Below are 19,444 nucleotides of genomic sequence, written 5' to 3'. Positions count from 1 at the left end.
CTGCACAGCAGCTCTCCCACTGTAGTCACAGCTGGTCCTCACAGCTAATTGGCCTGGTGGGGGGTAAATTCCTCCCACTGACACCAACAGCAATCAAGTCTCAACTACAAGACTATGCTTACAGCCCATAAAGGGGTGCACTAGAGCTTCCAGCTCAGGTGACTGGGGAGGTTGGGCCATTGGAACCTCTACAACACCTACTACACAAGGCCACTCTACCAACTCAAGGAGACATAGCAGCTCTACCCAATACATAGAAACAAACACAGGGAAGCAGCCAAAATGTGGAGACAAAGAAACAGGTCACAAATGAAAGAAATGGAAGAAAGCAAACTACTGGATATAGAGTTCAAAACCACAGTTATAAGGTTACTCAAGAATCTTCTAGAAACCTCCAAAAAGATGGAAAAGGACCAGTCAGAAATTAAGCATACACTGACCAAAATAAAGAATAATATACAGGGATTCAAAGTAGAGTAGAGGATTCTGAGAAATCAATGATTTGAACTATGAGGAAGCAAAAAACACCCAACCAGAAGAGCAAAAAGAAAAAAACAATAAAAAAATATGAAGATAATGTAAGGGGGCCTCTGGAACAATTTCAAGTGTACCAACATTCACATTATGGGGGTGCCAGAAGAGATAGAGCAAGATATTGAAAACCTATTTGAAGAAATAATGACAGAAAACTTACCATACCTGGTGAAAGAATAGACTTACAAGTCCAGGAAGTGCAGAGAACCACACCAAGAGAAAAGCAGCGAGTTACCTACAAGGGAATGCCCATATGACTGTCAGATGATTTCTCAACAGAAACTATGCAGGCCAGAGGGAGTGGCAAGAAATATTCAAAGTGATGAATAGCAAGGACCTACAACCGAGATTACTCTACCCAGCAAAGGTATCATTTAGAATTGAAGGTCAGATAAAGAGCTTCACAGATAAGAACAAGCTAAAGAAGCTTTAATATAATATCAAACCAGTATTATATGAATTGTTGAAGGGTATTCATTAAGAGGAAGAAGAAAAAGAAAAAAATATAAACAACAGGGCAACAAATACATACCTATCAACAATTGAGTTAAACAAATAAGAAATCTAATGAACAGAATAAACTGGTGAATAAAATAGAATCAGAGGCATGGAAATGGAACAGACTGATGATTCTCAGAGGGAAGGGGGATGGGGGGCCAAGAAGAGATTAAACAAAGATCTTATATGCATATATGCATTACCTATGGATACAGACAATAGGGTGGCGAAGGCCTGGGGTGGGGTGGGGCAGGAACTGGGTAAAGGGGGAAAATGGGGGGGAAAGAGGGACATCTGTAATAATCTCAATAAAGGTTTTTTTAAGAAGACATTACTCAAAGAAGATATACAGGTGACAAATAAGCACATGAAAAATATGCTCAAATCGTTAGAAGGGAAATGCAAATCAAAACAATGAGCCCTGGCTCATTGATTCCATCTCCAGCCCTGGTCTGGGAGTGGAAGGTAACCAATTGATGTGTCTCTCTCACGTTGATGTTTCTTCCTCTTCCCCGCCCCCCCCCCCCCCCCGCCATCCCTTCCACTCTGTCTAAAAATCAATGGAAAAAAATATCCTTGGGTGCCTGGTCAGCATGGCGCTGTTGTTGAGCACCAACCTATGAACCAGGAGGTCACGGTTCAATTCCCGGTCAGGGTACATGCCAGGGTTGCATGCTCGATCCCCTGTGTGGGGTGTGCAGGAGGCAACCTAACAGTGATTCTTTCTCATCATTGATGTTCCTCTCTCTCTCTCCTTTCCTGAAATCAATAAAAATATTTTTTTAAAATATCCTTGGGTGAGAATTTTAAAACACACAATGAGATAACATTGCATCCTACTAAGAATAGCTCATGTCAAAAACCTGACGATGCCAAGAGCTGCAAAAGATGGGGAGCAAGTGGAATGTTCACATACTGATGGGAATGCCAAATGGTAGAGCTTCTTTAAGAAACAGGTTAGCAGTTTCTGAGAATGTTAAACATATACTTACCATATAGCCCAGCAATCCAACTGCATGTATTAACTCTAGAGAAATGAAAACACAAAAGATTCGCATGCAGATGTTTGTAGCAGCTTTATTTGTAATCATTCAAAACTGGAAGCAATCCAATGTGACTTCCACTGAGAAATGGATATACAAACAGTGTTACATCCATACAATAAAGTACAACTCAGAAACATGATGAACCTCAAATGTATTATGCTTAGTGAAAAAAGTCAGTATCAGAAGGCTATAGATGGTAAAATTCCACTTACATGACATTCTCTACAAGACAAAACTATAAGGACAAAGAACAAATCAGGGCTGCCAGGAGTCAGGGGTAGGGAGGCTTTTACTATAAAGCAGCAGGAATGAATTTGGCGGTGATCAGAGGGTAAGAGAACTGTTCTATACCTTGTGTTGGTTCCATAATTATATGCATTTGTCAAAACCTATAGACCTGTACACCAGAGCAAATTTTATTCTATGTAAAATTTTTTAAAATGTAAAACCTATAGATAAAATCAGCCTACATGCCGTATGATTCTTTTTGCGTGACATTCATGCTAAAGCAAAACTATAGGGACAGAAAACAATCAGTGGTTCCCAGGATCTGAGGGTGAGAGTGGGGGTTGACTACAAAGGGGCCTGAAAATTTGGGGGGCGATGTTAACTATTGCGTATCTCAATTGTGATGCTAGTTCACTACTGTGTATATTGTTCAAACTCACAGAAGTTATAAAGAGTAAACTTCTAAATATCTTTAAATTTTGTTTTTCTATTACAGTTGACATATAATACTAGATTAGTTTCAGGTGTATAACACCATGATTAGACATTTATATAACTTAAGAAGTGATTACCCTTATAAACCTCATACCCATCTGACACCATACATAAGTTAATCACAATATTATTGAGTCTATTCCCTGTGCTGTACTTTACATCCCCGTGACTATTTTTATATTGGCAATTCACTTATTGAATGTAAATTATATATATTCTAAAGGTAAAGGGGGAACTCAAGAAATGGGTTTTTTTTAAAAAACTTGATATGCTGTAGAGAATCAGGAGTCCCATATTCTTACCTCGACAATGACTATAGTTCTTCTGTCTGATTTTGGCCAATTTCTGTTCCCATGCTGTTTCTTAATCAAGATACCGCCTATTTCTAGTACTTAGTAACCAGCATCTCCTAGGAGTACTAGAAAATATTTTAAATGCTAAATTATGAAATGCCATATAGTTGTAAAATGGCCTTAGCTGTCCTGACACCCCAATTTTTCATTGTAACATACATCTACCAGGAGATGACAGTGTGAAATAAGCTGTACCTCATCCAAGACTCAGTGAAACGATAGAAGGGCCCTATTTTTTTAAAACCAAAAAAGATAGAATATATTTAAAGGGTTGATATCAAAGGCTGGCACACAGCAGGTGCTTAATGGATGCTGAGGAGGCAGAACAATGTAGAGAACGTGGCCTGCTGCAGGTTATCACACCTGGGTTCCAATGGCACTACTACTTAATGTCATGGGTGTCCTGACAACTACATGAGACTGTTTATTTTTCCTACACGGGGAGACTAATCCCTTCCTGGCAGAGTGGTACTGAGGGTTGATGGAGGTGAACAGGTTTCCAGGGTTTGGGGGTTTGTGCTCAAGCAGTACATAATTCTCTGCCCTGGCTGCTCCAGGACTTGGGAGCGGCCCGCGCTTCCCTATTAATCAGCCTGCAGCCAAGGGCTCGCCAATCCTTCCTATGGTTACTAGGATTTGAAGAGGTAAATTTTGGGGTGACAACATGAGAGGCAAGGCTAAGATATGGCTCTGGGTCCAGAGATGGTATGGAAGTTTGAGGTGGGGGGGAGGGGCAAAGACTGAAGCAATCTAATGCCCACTCCCTTCAAATGTGTCTAGTCTCAGGTAGATGGCTAGGAACTGAAGTCATGTGCTTAACCCAACACATGGAGTAAAGATGGTGTTTCTGCTGCCATCATCCACCCAGTCCCTTTGCAAGGGCCCCTGACACTAACTGGGCTTCTCTGTCCTTGTCTGTCCCCAAAGGAGGTGGCTTATTATATTTTAATGGGATATAATGACTTTGGACACCAGAAAAGGAGTTGGATGGTGTACCCCCAATTGACACCTGTCTTGAGGATGCAGCCTGTGAATAAATGGTACTAGAACCCTTTTGAATCACAAATTCAAATGCTGGTGCTGGGTGAGCCATGGTCATACAAGGAAGGGCGCCCCCCCCCCCCAAGAATGCTTCAGTCCAAAGGATTCCTCCAACTCAGTCTGCCCAAATATGCCCTACGGTGAGGTTTGCCCCTAACACACCTAACAGCCCCCCCAATTGGTGCCTTGTTTTCCCTTTGTGTGAACAAGGTGGCACTTACACTTCAGCACTAGCCAGGCTTGTGTGTTGTCTCCTTCCTGTCCTATCCCCAGAGCCTTCCAGACACACAAGGCTCATCGCTGTTCACTCTACTCCCAGTGCAACCCAGGTGAAGAGCTGTGCATTTGGGTGAAAGATGCGTGGTCTGCAGCCCATGTGGGAAATGTCCTGCAGCCAAGCTCTGTTGTGGACTGGTAAAGAAATCATCACCCTCCAGGGACCACCAGGTCTACCAGCAGCCTAGCCTCTAGTTGCATGCTTAGCTGTCCAAGAGAATTTGGTGAGGGGTTGGTCCCCCTCTATCCTCAAGCAGCCCAACCTATAGGGTGGGGGATAAACTGTTAGCATCAGATGTTATGATAATTTATGTCTCTTGTCAAATATGATGGGGGTTAAATAAAAGGCATTGGGCTGGTCAGTTCCAGCCACTTGGGACCCTTTTTATTCCCTGGAGAATGAAGGGAACAATGTGGGGGAGGTATGGTGGAGGGATTCTTTTCATGTGTGTGTGCTTCAAGGAGAAGCAAACCATTTTATTTCATCTGTATCCCCCATCCCACTGGAACCAGTACTTGGAGAGTGGAGGGGGTGAGATCAGCCGATCAGTCACCAGCACTGTCATCAGTGTTGCCAGAGAGGTCGAGGGCAGACATCATGGAATCGGACAGCTTACTGGCGAGTTTATCTGCAGATGGAGAAATACAGGCAGTCATTTGGTGGCTGGCTTGCCAACAGGAGGCCTGCAGGAGCTAGCCTACATTGACCTTGGTCTGCACCAAACTCCAAAACTGGCTCACTTACCCCCTAACACTACACAAAACACCCGGTGGGCTGCAAGCAGCCACTGCTCAACCTCTGAGGCAGACCCGTTTGTCTACATGTGAAATGATCACTCCAACACATCTTCCATCTTAGAATGTCAGACTCACTGGGCTCTAAGAATTTTTATTCCTTCCCAGTATCAAAATATCAATTTCCTTTTACTGTGTTGAACTTATTAGCACTCTGTCATCACCCTCAAAGTTCTCACAGCAAAGGGACACTAGGTACACTGAGCCTGAATTCTCACCTCCCATCCTCGTCACACCCTATTGTTCTCTGGAAAGCCTTCTCTGACCACCCTTACCCCACTACCACCTCGAGACTGGGTGTCTTCACAGTGGTCACCCTGTGTTGCCAATGTCTGTTTTCCTGTTTCCTCCTCACTCCCCAGTAAGACCAGGAGTTCCAGGGCAATCCATCTCTGGATTCCCAGGCCTCAGTGTGGAACCAGGCCAAGAGTGAATGGTTAGGGACACAGTCTGGTTCAAAGAAAAGAGCTTATGGGGTCAATGAATCCTAGGTTTTCATTTTGGCTCCATTAAATACTAGTTGTCTTGCCTTGAGTGTGTCACTTCATGTCTCTGGGGCTCAGTTTCCTCACTGACCAAATGTGGGTAAGACTATTACAAAGGGTTAGTGAAGGCTGGCATAGCATGAAGACAAAAATGGGCCAGCCACACAACAGACCACCACTAAAATGAAGGAGTTCTTTTGTGAATTGACATGGAAATAATCTCTAATATGTATTAAATGGAAAATGAAGTATTTGTATAGAAAAAGAGAATAAAGAATATATAGATATTTTCCTGTGTACCTAGCTCAGGAACGAGATACAAGGAATTAACTGGGCCCGGCTGGTGTGGCTCAGGGGTTGAGCGTAGACCCATGCACCAAGAGGTCACCAGTTCAATTCCCAGTCAGAGCACAGGCCTGGGTTATGGGCTTGATCCCCAATAGGGGGCATGCAGGAGGCAGCCAATCAATGTCTCTCTCTTTGATGTTTCTGTATCATTGAAGTTTCTATCTCTCTTTCTCCCTCTCCTTTCCTCTCTAAAATCTATAAAACATTTTTTTAAAAGAAATTAATTGGTTGCTGCTGGGAGGAGGCCTGGCTGCTAGGGGATTGGTAAGACATTTTATTGTATATTCTTTTATGCCTTTTGGATTTTGAGTACAATGCCTATTGATAAAGTAACCATTATATATAGCCTATAAGCTTCCTAATACATAAAAAGCAGCTGATAAATAAATGGTGGTTATTTGATACACAAACTAGGCCAGTGTTCTCCAAGTGTGGTCCCCAGACGAGTACTAAAAGCATTTTGGAAGCAGTTAGAATCACAAATTCTCAGTCCCCATGGCCAACCTATTCAATTAGAAACTCTGGAGACAGGTCCCCAGAAATATGTTTTTTAACAAGCCCCCTGGCAGTTCTGAGCTAGACTTTGAGAACCACTGTGCCTATAGGTGAGCCTCCTAACCCATCCCTGGCCCTAACCCTTGCCTAGGGCTGGACACATGGAGGTGCTCACTTAGGAGCCCCTAATCAAGGCCCCAGGTGAGCCCTTTTAAGACACGGGGGATGGTCAGGTATCCCCACCTGTACGCTTCTGCATCTTCTTCTTATTCTTCAAAGCACATGCCAGAGCCTGGCCCTGCTGCAGGGGGTCTGTCTCCATGATCTTCTGTACCATCGGGCGGCGGTCCACTGGGCAGATGTTCCTGGGATAGGAGTCCGCATTGCGCTTAGCCCACTCCTTCTGATGACCATTCGAATTCATGCAATACTCAGTGAACTCTCCATTCTGGTGAGACAGAGGACAGCAGTGAGTTCTGGACCCCCCAAAGTTACCTGCAAAGACTTCTGCAGAAGAGGCAAGGTAAGAACAAGGAGCCTGGAGCCACTCCACCACTGACTAGCAGGTTCTTAGTTAACCTCTCAGCCACAGCCTGATCATCCGTCAAATGGGGGTGGATAATGAGTAGCTTGCATGGCTTTCACAGGGAGAAAATGAAAAAGTAGAGGTACTTGATCAGTGACAATTGTGTTACAATGATTCTTTGCTCAAGTGACCCTTCAAGGTCTTAGTCAATGTAACAAATATTTTCTGATACCTATTTTGTGCCCAGCTCTGTGTAGGGACATGCTGGAGAAATGAGCCAGATGCAGTTCCATCCTTGGGAAACAATCAGACTAAAAAGGTTACAACCAACCATGCAAGACAGAGTGTGTTAAGTGCCCACCAGAGAGACACAGTGTAAATGACAGAGGTTGAGGGAATAGTGGTGGTCAACATACTTCTGATAGGAGTCATTCCAGAATGAACACTGGAAAAGCACAGAGTATAACTGGGCACCCAAAAGGGTGTCTGTTGGCTAGAATTGAAGATACATGTGGGGGGAGGAGGCTGGAGGAGGTCAGTGGGTGAAAAGGGGGACATATATAATAGTTTTCAACAATAAAGAATTACTCAATAATAAAATAAAGGACGATACATGTGGCCCTAGCTGGTTTAGCTCAGTGGATAGAGCGTCGGCCTTCGGACTGAAGGGTCCCAGGTTCGATTCCGGTCAAGGGCATGTACCTGGGTTGCGGGCACACCCCCAGTAGGTGGCGTGCCAGAGGCAGCTGATCAATGTTTCTCTCTCATCGATGTTCCTAACTCTCTATCTCTCTCCCTTCCTCTCTGTAAAAAATCAATAAAATTTTTTTTTTTTTTTAAAAAGAAGATACATGTGGGTAGTAAAAGCTAATGACAGAAAGCTCACTATGTGTCAGGCAGGCACCATTCTAAGCACACATATTATGTGTATGTGTACAACAGATATATGTACATGTACACATACCTATTAACCCATTTAATCCTTACAACAATGCTATGAAAAACAAGGGCATGTATGACTACCTGCTACACTACAACGGGGAAAAGGCCAGGCTATCGGGCACACTGTGCAACTCTGGGGTTGTGGGGGCGGGGGGCACCATTCACAGTATAACACACCCAAATGGCATCTCCCTGAGTCAGGCAATAGAGTGGCCCTGCTCAAGAGCCTGAGCCTGAGTCTGGAGGTTATAGTAAAGAATGGGGACCTACTATAGGTCTCCGAAGGAAAATGCTATGTTATGGGGCTTATGGGCTCAGTGGGAAACATTATCAGGGGATGGCCTTAAACACACAACTTGATACTAATTTTCCTGTAAGCACCAGGGGAACCTAAGTGAGGATGGGAATGGTGTGAAACCCTGCCGCTGCCCCAGTGCAGGCCTCACCATCTCTTAAGAGTCCAGGTGACAGCTTCCTTCCTGGACTCCTTGCCTCCACCCTGGCCCCTTGCTTTCTAATCTGATTTTTACCCCAGCTGCCAGAGTAATGTTCTAATATACAAACCTGGCCATGTTGCTTAAGAAACCCTTCCAGATATTATGTAGCCATCAAAAAAAAGGACAGCTCTTGGCCCTGGCCGGTATGGTTCAGTTGGTTGGAGTACAGTCCCGTACAACTAAAGGTGGCAGCTTCCATTCCCATCAAGGCGCATATCTAGGTTGAGGGTTCAATCCCCGATCGGTCATGGTGCATACGGGAGGCAACTGATTGATGTTTCTCTGTCATCCCTCTCTCTCTCTCTTCCTCCCTCCCTCTCTCTAAAAAAAATCAATAAAAACATATCCTCAGGTGAGGATTAAAAATAAATAAATGATAGTTCTATGAAGTAATCATGTGGGACAATCTATATGATGAATTTGTAAGTGAAATAAGCGAAGTGGAAAGCAATATGAATAGCATACGACTATATGAATTAAAATAGATCTCTGTACCTGCTTGTATGTATATATGTGTGTATATGAAGCTGAAATAGCTCTGAAAGGACACTCAAATCTGCTAATGGTGACTGCCTCCAAGGAGGAGACAGAGTGGCTGGGAGATAGAAGCAGGAGAGAGATTTACTTGTCACTGGAGACCTTGTAGTTCCTTTTAAATTTTACCATGTACATGCATTACCTAGTCAAAAAAATAATAAGAAAAAAGAATTTTTAAAAATATACTTTATTTATTGATTTCAGAGAGGAAGGGAGAGGGAGAAACAGACAGAAACATCAATGATGAGAGAGAATCACTGCTAGGCTGCCTCCTGTACATCCCACACTGGGGATTGAGCCCGCAACCCAGGCATGTGCCCTTGACCGCAATCGAACCTGGGACCCTTTAGTCCGCAGGCCAACGCTCTACCCACTGAGCCAAGTCAGCCAGGGCAGAAAAAAGATTTTAAATAAACAAAATGGGGGAAAACAAAACCCCTTGACCAACCCGCATCTCCCCACCATTATAGGCAGACGTCATGAGGGGCCAGGCAAAAGGGACTGACCACTTCCCAGAGCCGTGGGTAGAGAGGGTTGCCATAAAGAAAAGGGACAGGTACCTTATACACGGTGGTTTTATTTTCCAAGGCATCTACTATTTTCATCACTGGAGAATGGAGCCATTTGATCTCTGTTTGAAGCGAATCGATGTCACCCAAGAGCTGATCAGATTCTCCATTGGCCAAGCCTTTAACATAAGCAACAGCACTGTCAGGGCCCTGGCTCCTTCCTGCTGCTAGGCTCCTGGTCAGGCCTCAGTGGATAAGATATGTGGACACCGCCCAGGGGAGTTGGGAGGGAAGGCTCTTTCATTCCTTCTGGGAGGCCCCAGGACAAAAGATTAAAGGCATGGGTTTTGCAGGAGGGCACTCACCTGCCTGAAGCTGGCCTCCCCTGCAAACCACAAATGTGCCCAATGCCTGGGCCCACACCACCCTCACACCTGCTTCTCAACTTCCCTTCTATCCCCTTCCCTGAGCCTATAATCCCTATTCACTCTTCAAGATCCAACACTAGGGCCAACTCCTTTAGTAGAAAACTCTCACTGGGAACCTCCCCCTCTTCTCAATTTCCCAGACCTCCAACTTTTGCTCAGTGCATTCTCAGTGACGGAGCCCCTGTTGCCCTCACATGCAGCTAGGGCCAAGCATCATCCTCAGAATGAGAGTGGCAATTCCTCCCAACTGCCCACGTGATACAAGAGGAAAGTAACGTTCAGAAAGGGGGCTGACTTGCCCGAAGCCACGTGGGAAATAAACTCTAAAGCAGGCAAGTTCTCTTATCCTCATTTGGAATCCAAGGACACCAAAAGGCCCAGAGAAGGACTACCAGTCCTCCAAAAAACAACAACAGAGAACTAGAAGGCAGGCCATCCAGGGCTTTCTCTACTACCGAAAGTGTCCACAGACTGATCCAGAGAGCACTGGGTACCTTTCTAGGGTAAGATAGAGAAGAGAGGAGGAGCCATAAGCCAGGGCTGCAGATGGTAGTATCTGAAGACAACAAACTTCCAGAGTTTTGGAAAACCATAACAGCTCATAGTTACCAAAAATTACTACAGCCCAGCCAGTGTGGCTCAGTGGTTGAGCATCAACCTATGAATCAGGAGGTCAGTTTGATGCCCAGGTTGTGGACTCCATCCCCAGTAGGGGGTGTGCAGGAGGCAGCCAATCAATGATTCTCTATCATCATTGACTAGAGGCCCAGTGCATGAAATTCGTACGGGGGGGGGGGGTCCCTCAGCCTAGCCTATTGAGGGTCCTTCACCCTCTCCAATCCAGGACCCCTCAGGGGATCCCTGCGGGATCAGGTCTAAACCGGTAGTCAGACATTCCTCTCGCATTCTGGGACCACTGGCTCCTAACCGCTTGCCTACCTGCCTGTCAGCCTGATCGCCCCCTAACTGCTCCCCTGTTGGCCTGATTGCCCCCTAACTGCCCTCTCCTGCCAGCCTGATTGCCCCCTAACTGTTCCCCCCTGCCTGCCTGATCACCCCTAACCACCTCTGCCTGCTGGTCTGATGCCCTTAACTGCTCCCCTTTTGGCCTGATTGCCCCTAACCACCTCAGCCTGCCGACCTGATTGCTCCTAACCATCTCTGCCTACCAGCCTGATCGCCCCCTAACTGCTTCCCTGCCCCACCGGCCTGATCGCCTCCTAACTGCTCCCCCCTAACAGCCGGATCAGCGCCTAACTGCTCCCCCCTGCTAGCCTGATTGCCCCTAACTGCCCCTGCCTCAGCCCCTGCCACCGTGGCTTTGTCTGGAAGATGTCTGGTCTAATTAGCATATTACCCTTTTATTAGTATAGATGTTTCTCTCTCTCCCTCTCCCATCCTCTCTGAAATCAATAAAAACATATATAAAAAAGAGAAAGCACTATATACATGCCAGTCACTGTTCTCAGTGCTTTTATGTATTAAATAACAGGTGGATGCTATAGTCCAGTGGTCGGCAAACTGCGGCTCAGCAAACCACGGCTCACGAGCCACATGCGGCTCTTTGGCCCCATGAGTGTGGTTCTTCCACAAAATACCAACTTCTGCGCATGGGCCACGAAGTTTCTATCGCACTGTACATGCGTGCCTGCACGTATGGAAGAGCCACACTCAAGGGGCCAAAGAGCCGCATGTGGCTCGCGAGCCGCAGTTTGCTGACCATGGCTATAGTCCGTCTTACAAATGATGTCGAGACATGGAGAAGTTAAGGAACATGTGCAACATCACACAGCTAACAAGAAACAAAATTTGGATTTGAATCTGGATGGTCCCTTCTTTTAACCACTCTGAAGTGGGAGAGTCTTCGACAACAGCAGAGGAGAGCTGCTTTGAATGCCACCTCTGCCTCCACTGACTATGCATCATTCAGCAAATGTCACCCTTCTGTGTCTCAGATGCCTCACCCATCAATGGAGGTAAGAATGAAAATCTAGGAGTGGACATGCAGTGGCTGAGGCGAAGCCTAGGGCATGAGAGGAGAGGTTTTTGAGAGAAGTGTCTCCATCCTCGCCAGGTCCCAAGAGACGGAGGAAGGAAGCTTACATTTCCTGAACACCTCATGGTGTATAGTACTTTGCAGATTTTCTTCCTATCTACCAAGAGTCACAACCAGCCCCATGGCCCAGATGAGAACTCTCCACCTTGTGGGTGAAAAGCAAACTTGGAGCTGGTTAACTAATTTTCTCAAAGCCAGAGCAGGGCCAGGGAAGGGGGAGGTCAAACATGGAATTTGTTGTCAGGTCCCTGTGGCTCCACTAGGGCAGGACCAAGTGCGGTCAGGCCAGTCCCCTCGCCCTCACTTACATTCCATGGTGTCTTCATTGGCCTGCTCGGTGTCCTCAATGTCAAAGACTTCGGTCATCTCCTTAACAATCTCAGCGCTAAGATGGGTGGGCAGAGTGTGCGTGGCGGGTGGAAGTGTGTAGAAGCTGATCTTCCCACTACATTGGGAGGTTGGAGGAAATTGGTGGTGATGCCACTGAGAGAACAATTGACCAATCACAGAAAGAATGAGTTCCCGAGTCAGCAACAGTGAGGGACAATGAGCAAACCCAGCCAGTGGCTTCTGAATAAGACGTTGAGTTGCTAGATAATCACTGACCCAGGGTCCTATAGCCCAGTCCCCTTTGTGGAGCCTCACCCCTACCCCTACCCTCTCCTCACCTCACCCAGTCAGACAGGACTGCTTTGGCTGCCTCCTCCTGATTATAGATGCCTCCCTTCTTCTTTTTACCCAATCGCTGGGCCACCGCCATCAGAAAGTGCTCAGTGGTCTGGAAGCCAGAGACGCCGTAATAGTTGGAAATCTGGTGACGAGAGGAAGAGGAGAAATCAGGAAAGAGAATGAAGGGTCCTTGGAATGGGTTAGGGCATAAGCAAAAGCCCTACGCACCTCCTCCAGGTTACAGCGTTGCAGGATGGTCTCCACCGGGGTCACGGGGTCCGCCAGCTTCTGCACGTGGATGCAATTGCGCAGGATGGTGCCCACCTCCGAGTTGGGGCCTGGGACAATGCCTGGGGCATCCAGCAGCCTGATAAACTTGTCCAGGTGGACCTCCTGCATGAACCTGGGCAGGAGAGGAGAAGATGCAGGACACTGATGAGGCCAGATGTGTCTGGCATCCTCTAGGCTCCAGGCACACAGCTGAGAGAAGGGGTGAGGGGGTGGGGGGGCAGATGGCACACAGATGAAGGTGGAGAGATGTAGGGCCAGGGGTTCGGAGTCCTACAGAGCTGGGACTGATCTAGTCTAGCCTCTGCCATTGGGGACTGAGCTGCAGGACCATGGTCAGCTTTTAACTCTCTGAGCCTCAGATGCTTCATCTAGGAAGCTAAGCTGCTTATTCATAGCCCAATCCTGCATGGCTTCAAGGAAGCTTCAAGGAGCTAATGGAGGTGAGAGGGGACACCCAGCTGGGAGCCTAGACCACACCTAGGGTGTACCAGGTAAACGCAGGCTGTTAATGAGACGCCCATGCCCAGGGAAGAATCAGAGGCTGCTCCGATATAAGGAAAGGAGCAGGGGCTGAAGGAGTGAGAGTAGAGGGAATGGTGAGTCAGTGGAAGTGGGAGAGCAGGCAGATGCTTACTTGGTGATCCCAGGAACAGCTCCCACACTGCAAGCACGGCTGCGTTTCAGACTGTTGATCAGGCTGCTCTTCCCAACATTAGGAAGGCCTACAAAAGAGCAGCAGGTGGCTCAGGGCAGGAGGGGCCCTTAGAAACATTTGGGCCACCCTGTATGGGGGAGGCCCAGGTAGGGACAGTGACCAGGCCACGAGGAAGCAAAAATCAAGAGCCTGGCCTTTTGCCTTCCCACCCCCAGGCCCTGACCAATTCCCTGCATGGCCTTTTTACCCCTCCCCTCAATATGTAAGCACACTGGGTAGATATGTCCCTCTCTCTAGATGTGACAGTCACCTCCCATCTACAACCAGCCTGGGAAAGGTGCTCAATGCAAGTACTCTGCAACATGATCCAACAGAAATGGACAACGGGAAGCGTCCATAAAACAGACAACCGTCTATCCTGGTGTGTAACTAACCAGGATGGGGGACTCATCTCCAGCTGTCCCTCTCTCTGAGCAGCTGTCAACTTGTGTTTTTCTGTTTGGGCATCCATGAGCACCTCTAGGTTTGTGGATATCTTTGTATTTCTCCCTCCCTGGCTCTCTCATTATCACCATTTTCCTTCTGTGTCCTAGACGTTACATATCTACTGCTCTTTTTTAAAAAAAATATATTTTTATTGATTTCAGAGAAGAAGGGAGAGGGAGATAGAAACATCAATGATGAGAGAATCATTGATTGACTGCCTCCTGCAAGCCCCACACTGGGGATCGAGCCTGTAATCTGGCATATGCCCTGAGCAGGAATCGAACTGTGACCTCCTGGTTCATAGGTTATCGCTCAACCACTGAGTCATGCCGGCCGGACTATGTATACTGCTTTCACAGATATGCCTGTGTGTGTGTGAGTGCACATGTGTGAGTGCATGCGCATATGCATGTATGTGTATGTTGGTTATTCTCATTCTAAATATTACTGCTTTTGCCATGTTTTTACTTTCCTCAGTCTTTCTATCACATCTCTTTCTCTGTACATCTCTGTATCTAAGCATCTTTCTTTGCCGGTTTGTCTCACTGTCTCTCACTCTAGCCATTGTTATTTCTTTTTTTCACCCCACCCCACCAATTCTGCCTCTTTGTAATCACATTCCTTCCCGCAGTGGGCACCTCTGCACATGTTTCACAGTGTCCCCTTTTCTCTCTCCCAGTCTGTTTCTCCCAAACCACCTCCCTCCTTCCCCCGTCTCTACCCCTCTCTCTATGCATATATATCTCACTGCCGGGGTCCAACCCCAGCAGGTCCAGGGGTCCCCAAAGGCGTGGACGGAGTCGGCGAAGAAGGAACGATACAGAGATAGTGTTCAGTTGATCATCATAGCCGGGTTCGCTTGTCAGGGTCTCCAGCCAGGTTCTGTACAGGTACTCCAGTCAGGTTCAGTGTCCAGGTTCCAGTCAGGTTCTCCTGCCAATCTCTGTAGTCAGGTTCAGTCCAGGATCCCTTGCCATGTTCTCCCGCTAGGCTCTGTCTCTAGGCTCCGAGGCCAGTCCCTCTCCAGGATCCTCCGGCATGCTCTCTCCAGCAAAGTTCTTCTGTCTCTAGGCTCCGTGTAGATTCTGTCTTCTTGATTCTGTTCTAATTTCTGAGTGTTTCTGTCTTGTTACAACTGTATTTATACCAGTTGATTGAATCCTATCAATCTCTATTACAAAGGTTAGGGCGTTTCTTATCTCCATTCCAGGGAGAAAAGATTATGTAGTTTAAGCATGATTGTTTGTAGTTAAAGGGATTAATTACCCGCCTGGCACTTAGTTGAGGGGTTTTATTCCCTCCCTAACTTCAGGGGAAAATCCCTACCTGGGGATTCAACCTTTCTCGGAGAGGTGACTTTGGTTAAAACACAGCGCCAAGAAGGTGAGCAAACATATTAAGAACCGTATGCCATATATGCCAGGTCCCTTGAAACAGCAAGGATGGACCGGCTCCCGGCATCTCACTATAGACATGTCTATATATCTGTCTCTGTGTGAACCAGGGTGTGTGCCTGTGTCTGAGAGTCTAGTGGATCTGGGCACATGTGTCTCTCTTTGGCTCTATATGTGTGAAAGAAGCAGAGTTAGGGTAAGCGTGTAGGAAGGGCTTGGTTTGCGTGTAATCTGCCCCTGGGTCTGTCTGCCTCTAAAGGTGCCTTCTCTGGGTCTATACATGTCTCCACACATGCACATCTGCACTTGTTTATGGATCTGTATGTGTGCATAGGCCTGTGTGTGTGTGTGTGTGTGTGTGTGTGTGTGTGTTCCTCCGTGTCTCCATATTTGTTACTGCTTGTTTCTATGTGTCTCTCTAAATCTGTCTCTCCAGCCCTGTGTTCATTTCTCTCATTCTTTCTTTGGGTATGTACACAGGTCTGCCTCTCCATATACATGGGTGCCTCTAGTCCTCTTGTTTCTCTCTGCAGGACTCCGTGCATGTCTGTCTCTATGCCCATTTGGTATTTCTTTCTCATCACATATCCATCTCTCCACATGCCTCTATCATTTAAATGTCTCTCCTCTCCACTGCCCACCAACTCCACCCCTTGGCTTTCCAGTTCCTTTTCTGTCTATTCAGATATGTGTATCTACACCCTTTTCTCAATGTCCACTCTCTCTGTCAATGTCTTTCTCTGCTGGCTTCACTTCCTCTCCCTGCTGCTCCACCTCTGCCTCTCTCAATTCCCCTGTTCCAAACCCACCATCCTCCCCTCGGTGCCCTGAGATACAGACAGGCCCAGGTTTGAGCCTCAGCTCTGCCTTGTCTCACACAGAGCTGAGGCCCTCAAGTCTCCTTCCCATCTCTGGGCCTCAGTGTTCTTATCTGTGAAAGGGAGATGTTCACCACTCCTTCTCGCAGCTTGGGTAGGATAAGATGGTACCAACTCCAAGCCTAGCCCTATGCATTTGGTCCATGGTTCTAAAATGCAGCACATGGCCTGGCTGTGTGGCTCAGTGACTGGGCAGCGCGACCCGTGGACCAAGAGGTCCTGGGATCGATTCCCAATCAGAGCACATACCTGCATTGCAGCTTGATCCCCAGTAGGGGGCGTGCAGGAAGCAGCCAATCTATGTCTCTGGGGGATGTTTCTATCCCTGTATCCCTCTCCATTCCTCTCTCTCTAAAATCAATAAAAACATATTTAAAAAATAAAATAAGATGCAGCGTATGGTGATGTTTCTGAGTATGTGTTCCCACGCCCACCAATCCAAATTACAAAGCACAAAACCCTTCCCCCCCAAAAAGGTGACACCAAGTTCCCAGGATCCTTTCCCACAATGAAGCCCCTGTCCAAAGGAGAGCCTGAGCCCTGTGACCTCTTCCCAGGGGCGCCTTACCCACAACACCCACACGGATATGGGTGCGCACTTCACCGAGGCGGCAATAGTTCCCCAGAACCCTCATGAGGTTTTCAGCTCCAAAGCAGGCTTTGCTCTTCAGCAGTGACTCGGAGGCCTGCTCCACGGGCACACTGCAGCGGTTCTAGAAAATGAGGAATAGTACAGCAGAGGCATCAGGAGGGAGATGTGATTTGAGCCCTGAGTTTCAATTTTCAGGGCCTGCCTGTGATCAAGGAGATCCTCAGGCCAAAGTGGGAGACTTCTCACACAGGCTCCAAACCTGCCGTTTCTCTGCCCGCCTTGGAGACGCGCGGTTCTGGTTTTCCAGTCTTCTTTGTCCCTGTCTCTGCCTACATGTCTCAGCAGGGACAGTATGGCATCCTAGCCTCGAGACAGGCCAGACTGGACTTCCAACTCTTCCTCTCACAGGTGTGTGCCTAGCAAATCCTGCTTCCCTTCTCAGGACCTTGGTGCCCTCGTGTGCACAACAGGGATGCCCGCCATCCCAGCCTGCAAAGGGAAAGATAATGCCTGGCCCACACACAACCCACCTTCCCTTGATTCCTCACACAGAACAAGGCCATTCCAGCCTCTCTTTTTCTTAAATATGCTTTTATTGATTTTTAGAGAGAGAGGAAAGGAGAGGGATAGAGAGAGAGAAACAAAGATGAGAGAGAAACATCATTGATCGGCTGCCTCCTGCATGCCCCTCACTGGGGATTGAGCCTACAACCCGGGCATGTACTCTGACTGGGAATCGAACCTTGACCCCTTGGCTCATGGGTTGATGCTGAATCAACTGAGCCACGCCGGCCGGGCCAGCCTCTATCTCTTTATTCCTGATGCTACCTACTCTACCCAGTATACCCTTCCATCTCTTCCTCTTTCCTTACTTACCCACCACACTATTGCAAAATAGAAATTAACCTAAATATCCATCAACAAGAAGCAGGTTAATGAGATATACCCTTAAAGTGGAATACAAATGAAAGAGAGCTAATAGCAAAGGATTCTTACCACATTTCTGCCATGAAAAAGGTCAAAACATTTTTAAATAAGATATCATGTGTCTTCCAGATTAGCAAAGATGAAAACATTCAATGATATCAAATGTTAGCAAAGGTGGAGGGAAATAGGCCCTGTCACACATTCATTACCCCATTGGCGGGAAGATAAATGGTGCAGCCCCTTGGTGGTGGGGGGGGGGTGCAATTTGTCTGTGTCTAGGAAAATATAAAATGCATCAAGCCTATGACACAGCCACTCTACCTCTCAATTCCTAACCTACACAAACATGTGCAAGAGTGTGTGTTGAAGTACTGGTTATAACAATAAAAAATTGGAAACTAATTTTACTTATCATCAGAAGATAGATCTCAGTAAAAAGATATCCAAGAGGGGAAAAAAGCAAGCCGCAGGATAAGATATGATACCCACAAACACAGTTTTCTCTTTATATACACTTCCCTGTGTATATATAAAGTACAGAAAAACATCTGGATCCTTCCATACTTACAATGATGGTTACTTCTGGTTAGATGTGGATAAAAGAGACTGGAATTAAGGGTATTGGTGAAAGAGTAATTAAGCTTTATATGCAATTGTTTTTATTTTGGTTTTTTTTTACTTTATTTTTTAATAAAATTTATGCTGGTGCAAAATTGAAAAAATATCCCCAGCACCAGTTTCTCTCCCTAGAAGCAACCAATGTTTCTATATACTTTAATATTTTATGATGAAAATGTATTTCTATGTTAATGATCTATTAGAAAGTAGTGTGATGTTTTAAAGAGAAAAACAGAGGCATGTATTTTAAAATGGAACAGTTCTCTATATTTTCCAATATGTATTACCCTTACATCTGGAGAAAATGCTTCCTAAAGAGCAGTAATATAGGAAGAAATGAAATGAATATTAAGTCATCCAGTAAAGCAAAAAGCTCAAAGCTGAAGGCCTAATTCAATTACCAAAGAGTTGGAGACCCAGTCCGAGGCATCCCTGGCCCCAGGCTATCCTGAGTCTAGATGCCCCTTGCCTCTGCTTACCAGGTTTTTGACCTGATGCTGGGTGCTGGCCTTGAAAGCCACAGTTGGCAGCTCATTCCGAAGGTAATCCAGCCACTTTTCTACAATGTCCTTGGGGACCAGGTCTGGGGGAAACAGGAACGGATAGAACAGGTAAGGAGAACATAACTTTGACAGCTCACTCGGAAGATGCATCTACCCATACCCGAGGCTAGGCCCACCTCCTGACAAAGACAGCTCCCTGGCCCTGGCAGTCCCTGTACAGTCCCTAAGTTAGAGTTAGAAAGGACACTGTATTCTAGGGGAGCAGTTGGCCCTCCCTGAGGCGATCTCTATTCCCTCAGGGAGAATGGGAAAACTAGCTATTAGGTCCCAGGTCTCCCAAAG

The 19,444-nt window shown here is 46.6% G+C and overlaps 1 protein-coding gene across 4 annotated transcripts in view; it reads right to left on the bottom strand.

Annotated features, from left to right (window-relative positions):
* Positions 1–2,091: 2,091 nt before the first annotated feature.
* Positions 2,092–19,444, bottom strand: part of GNL3L (G protein nucleolar 3 like) — a 42,064-nt gene continuing 24,711 nt past the window's right edge. For all 4 annotated transcript variants that reach the window (XM_059679696.1, XM_059679698.1, XM_059679695.1 and 1 more), the window contains exons 8-16: positions 19,079–19,182; positions 17,031–17,175; positions 13,684–13,771; positions 12,987–13,161; positions 12,758–12,900; positions 12,398–12,534; positions 9,657–9,784; positions 6,838–7,042; positions 2,092–5,100 (exon numbers count right to left, since the gene is read on the bottom strand). In XM_059679696.1, coding sequence (XP_059535679.1) covers positions 5,018–5,100; positions 6,838–7,042; positions 9,657–9,784; positions 12,398–12,534; positions 12,758–12,900; positions 12,987–13,161; positions 13,684–13,771; positions 17,031–17,175; positions 19,079–19,182 — 1,208 coding nt within the window. In that variant the 3' untranslated portion in view covers positions 2,092–5,017. The remainder of the gene's footprint in view (positions 5,101–6,837; positions 7,043–9,656; positions 9,785–12,397; positions 12,535–12,757; positions 12,901–12,986; positions 13,162–13,683; positions 13,772–17,030; positions 17,176–19,078; positions 19,183–19,444) is intronic.

This window comes from Myotis daubentonii, chromosome X (assembly GCF_963259705.1).
Source record: "Myotis daubentonii chromosome X, mMyoDau2.1, whole genome shotgun sequence".
NCBI classification, from domain to species: domain Eukaryota; kingdom Metazoa; phylum Chordata; class Mammalia; order Chiroptera; family Vespertilionidae; genus Myotis; species Myotis daubentonii.
The sequence above is the reverse complement of the archived record's forward strand: the minus strand, read 5'-3'. Positions and strand labels throughout refer to the sequence as shown.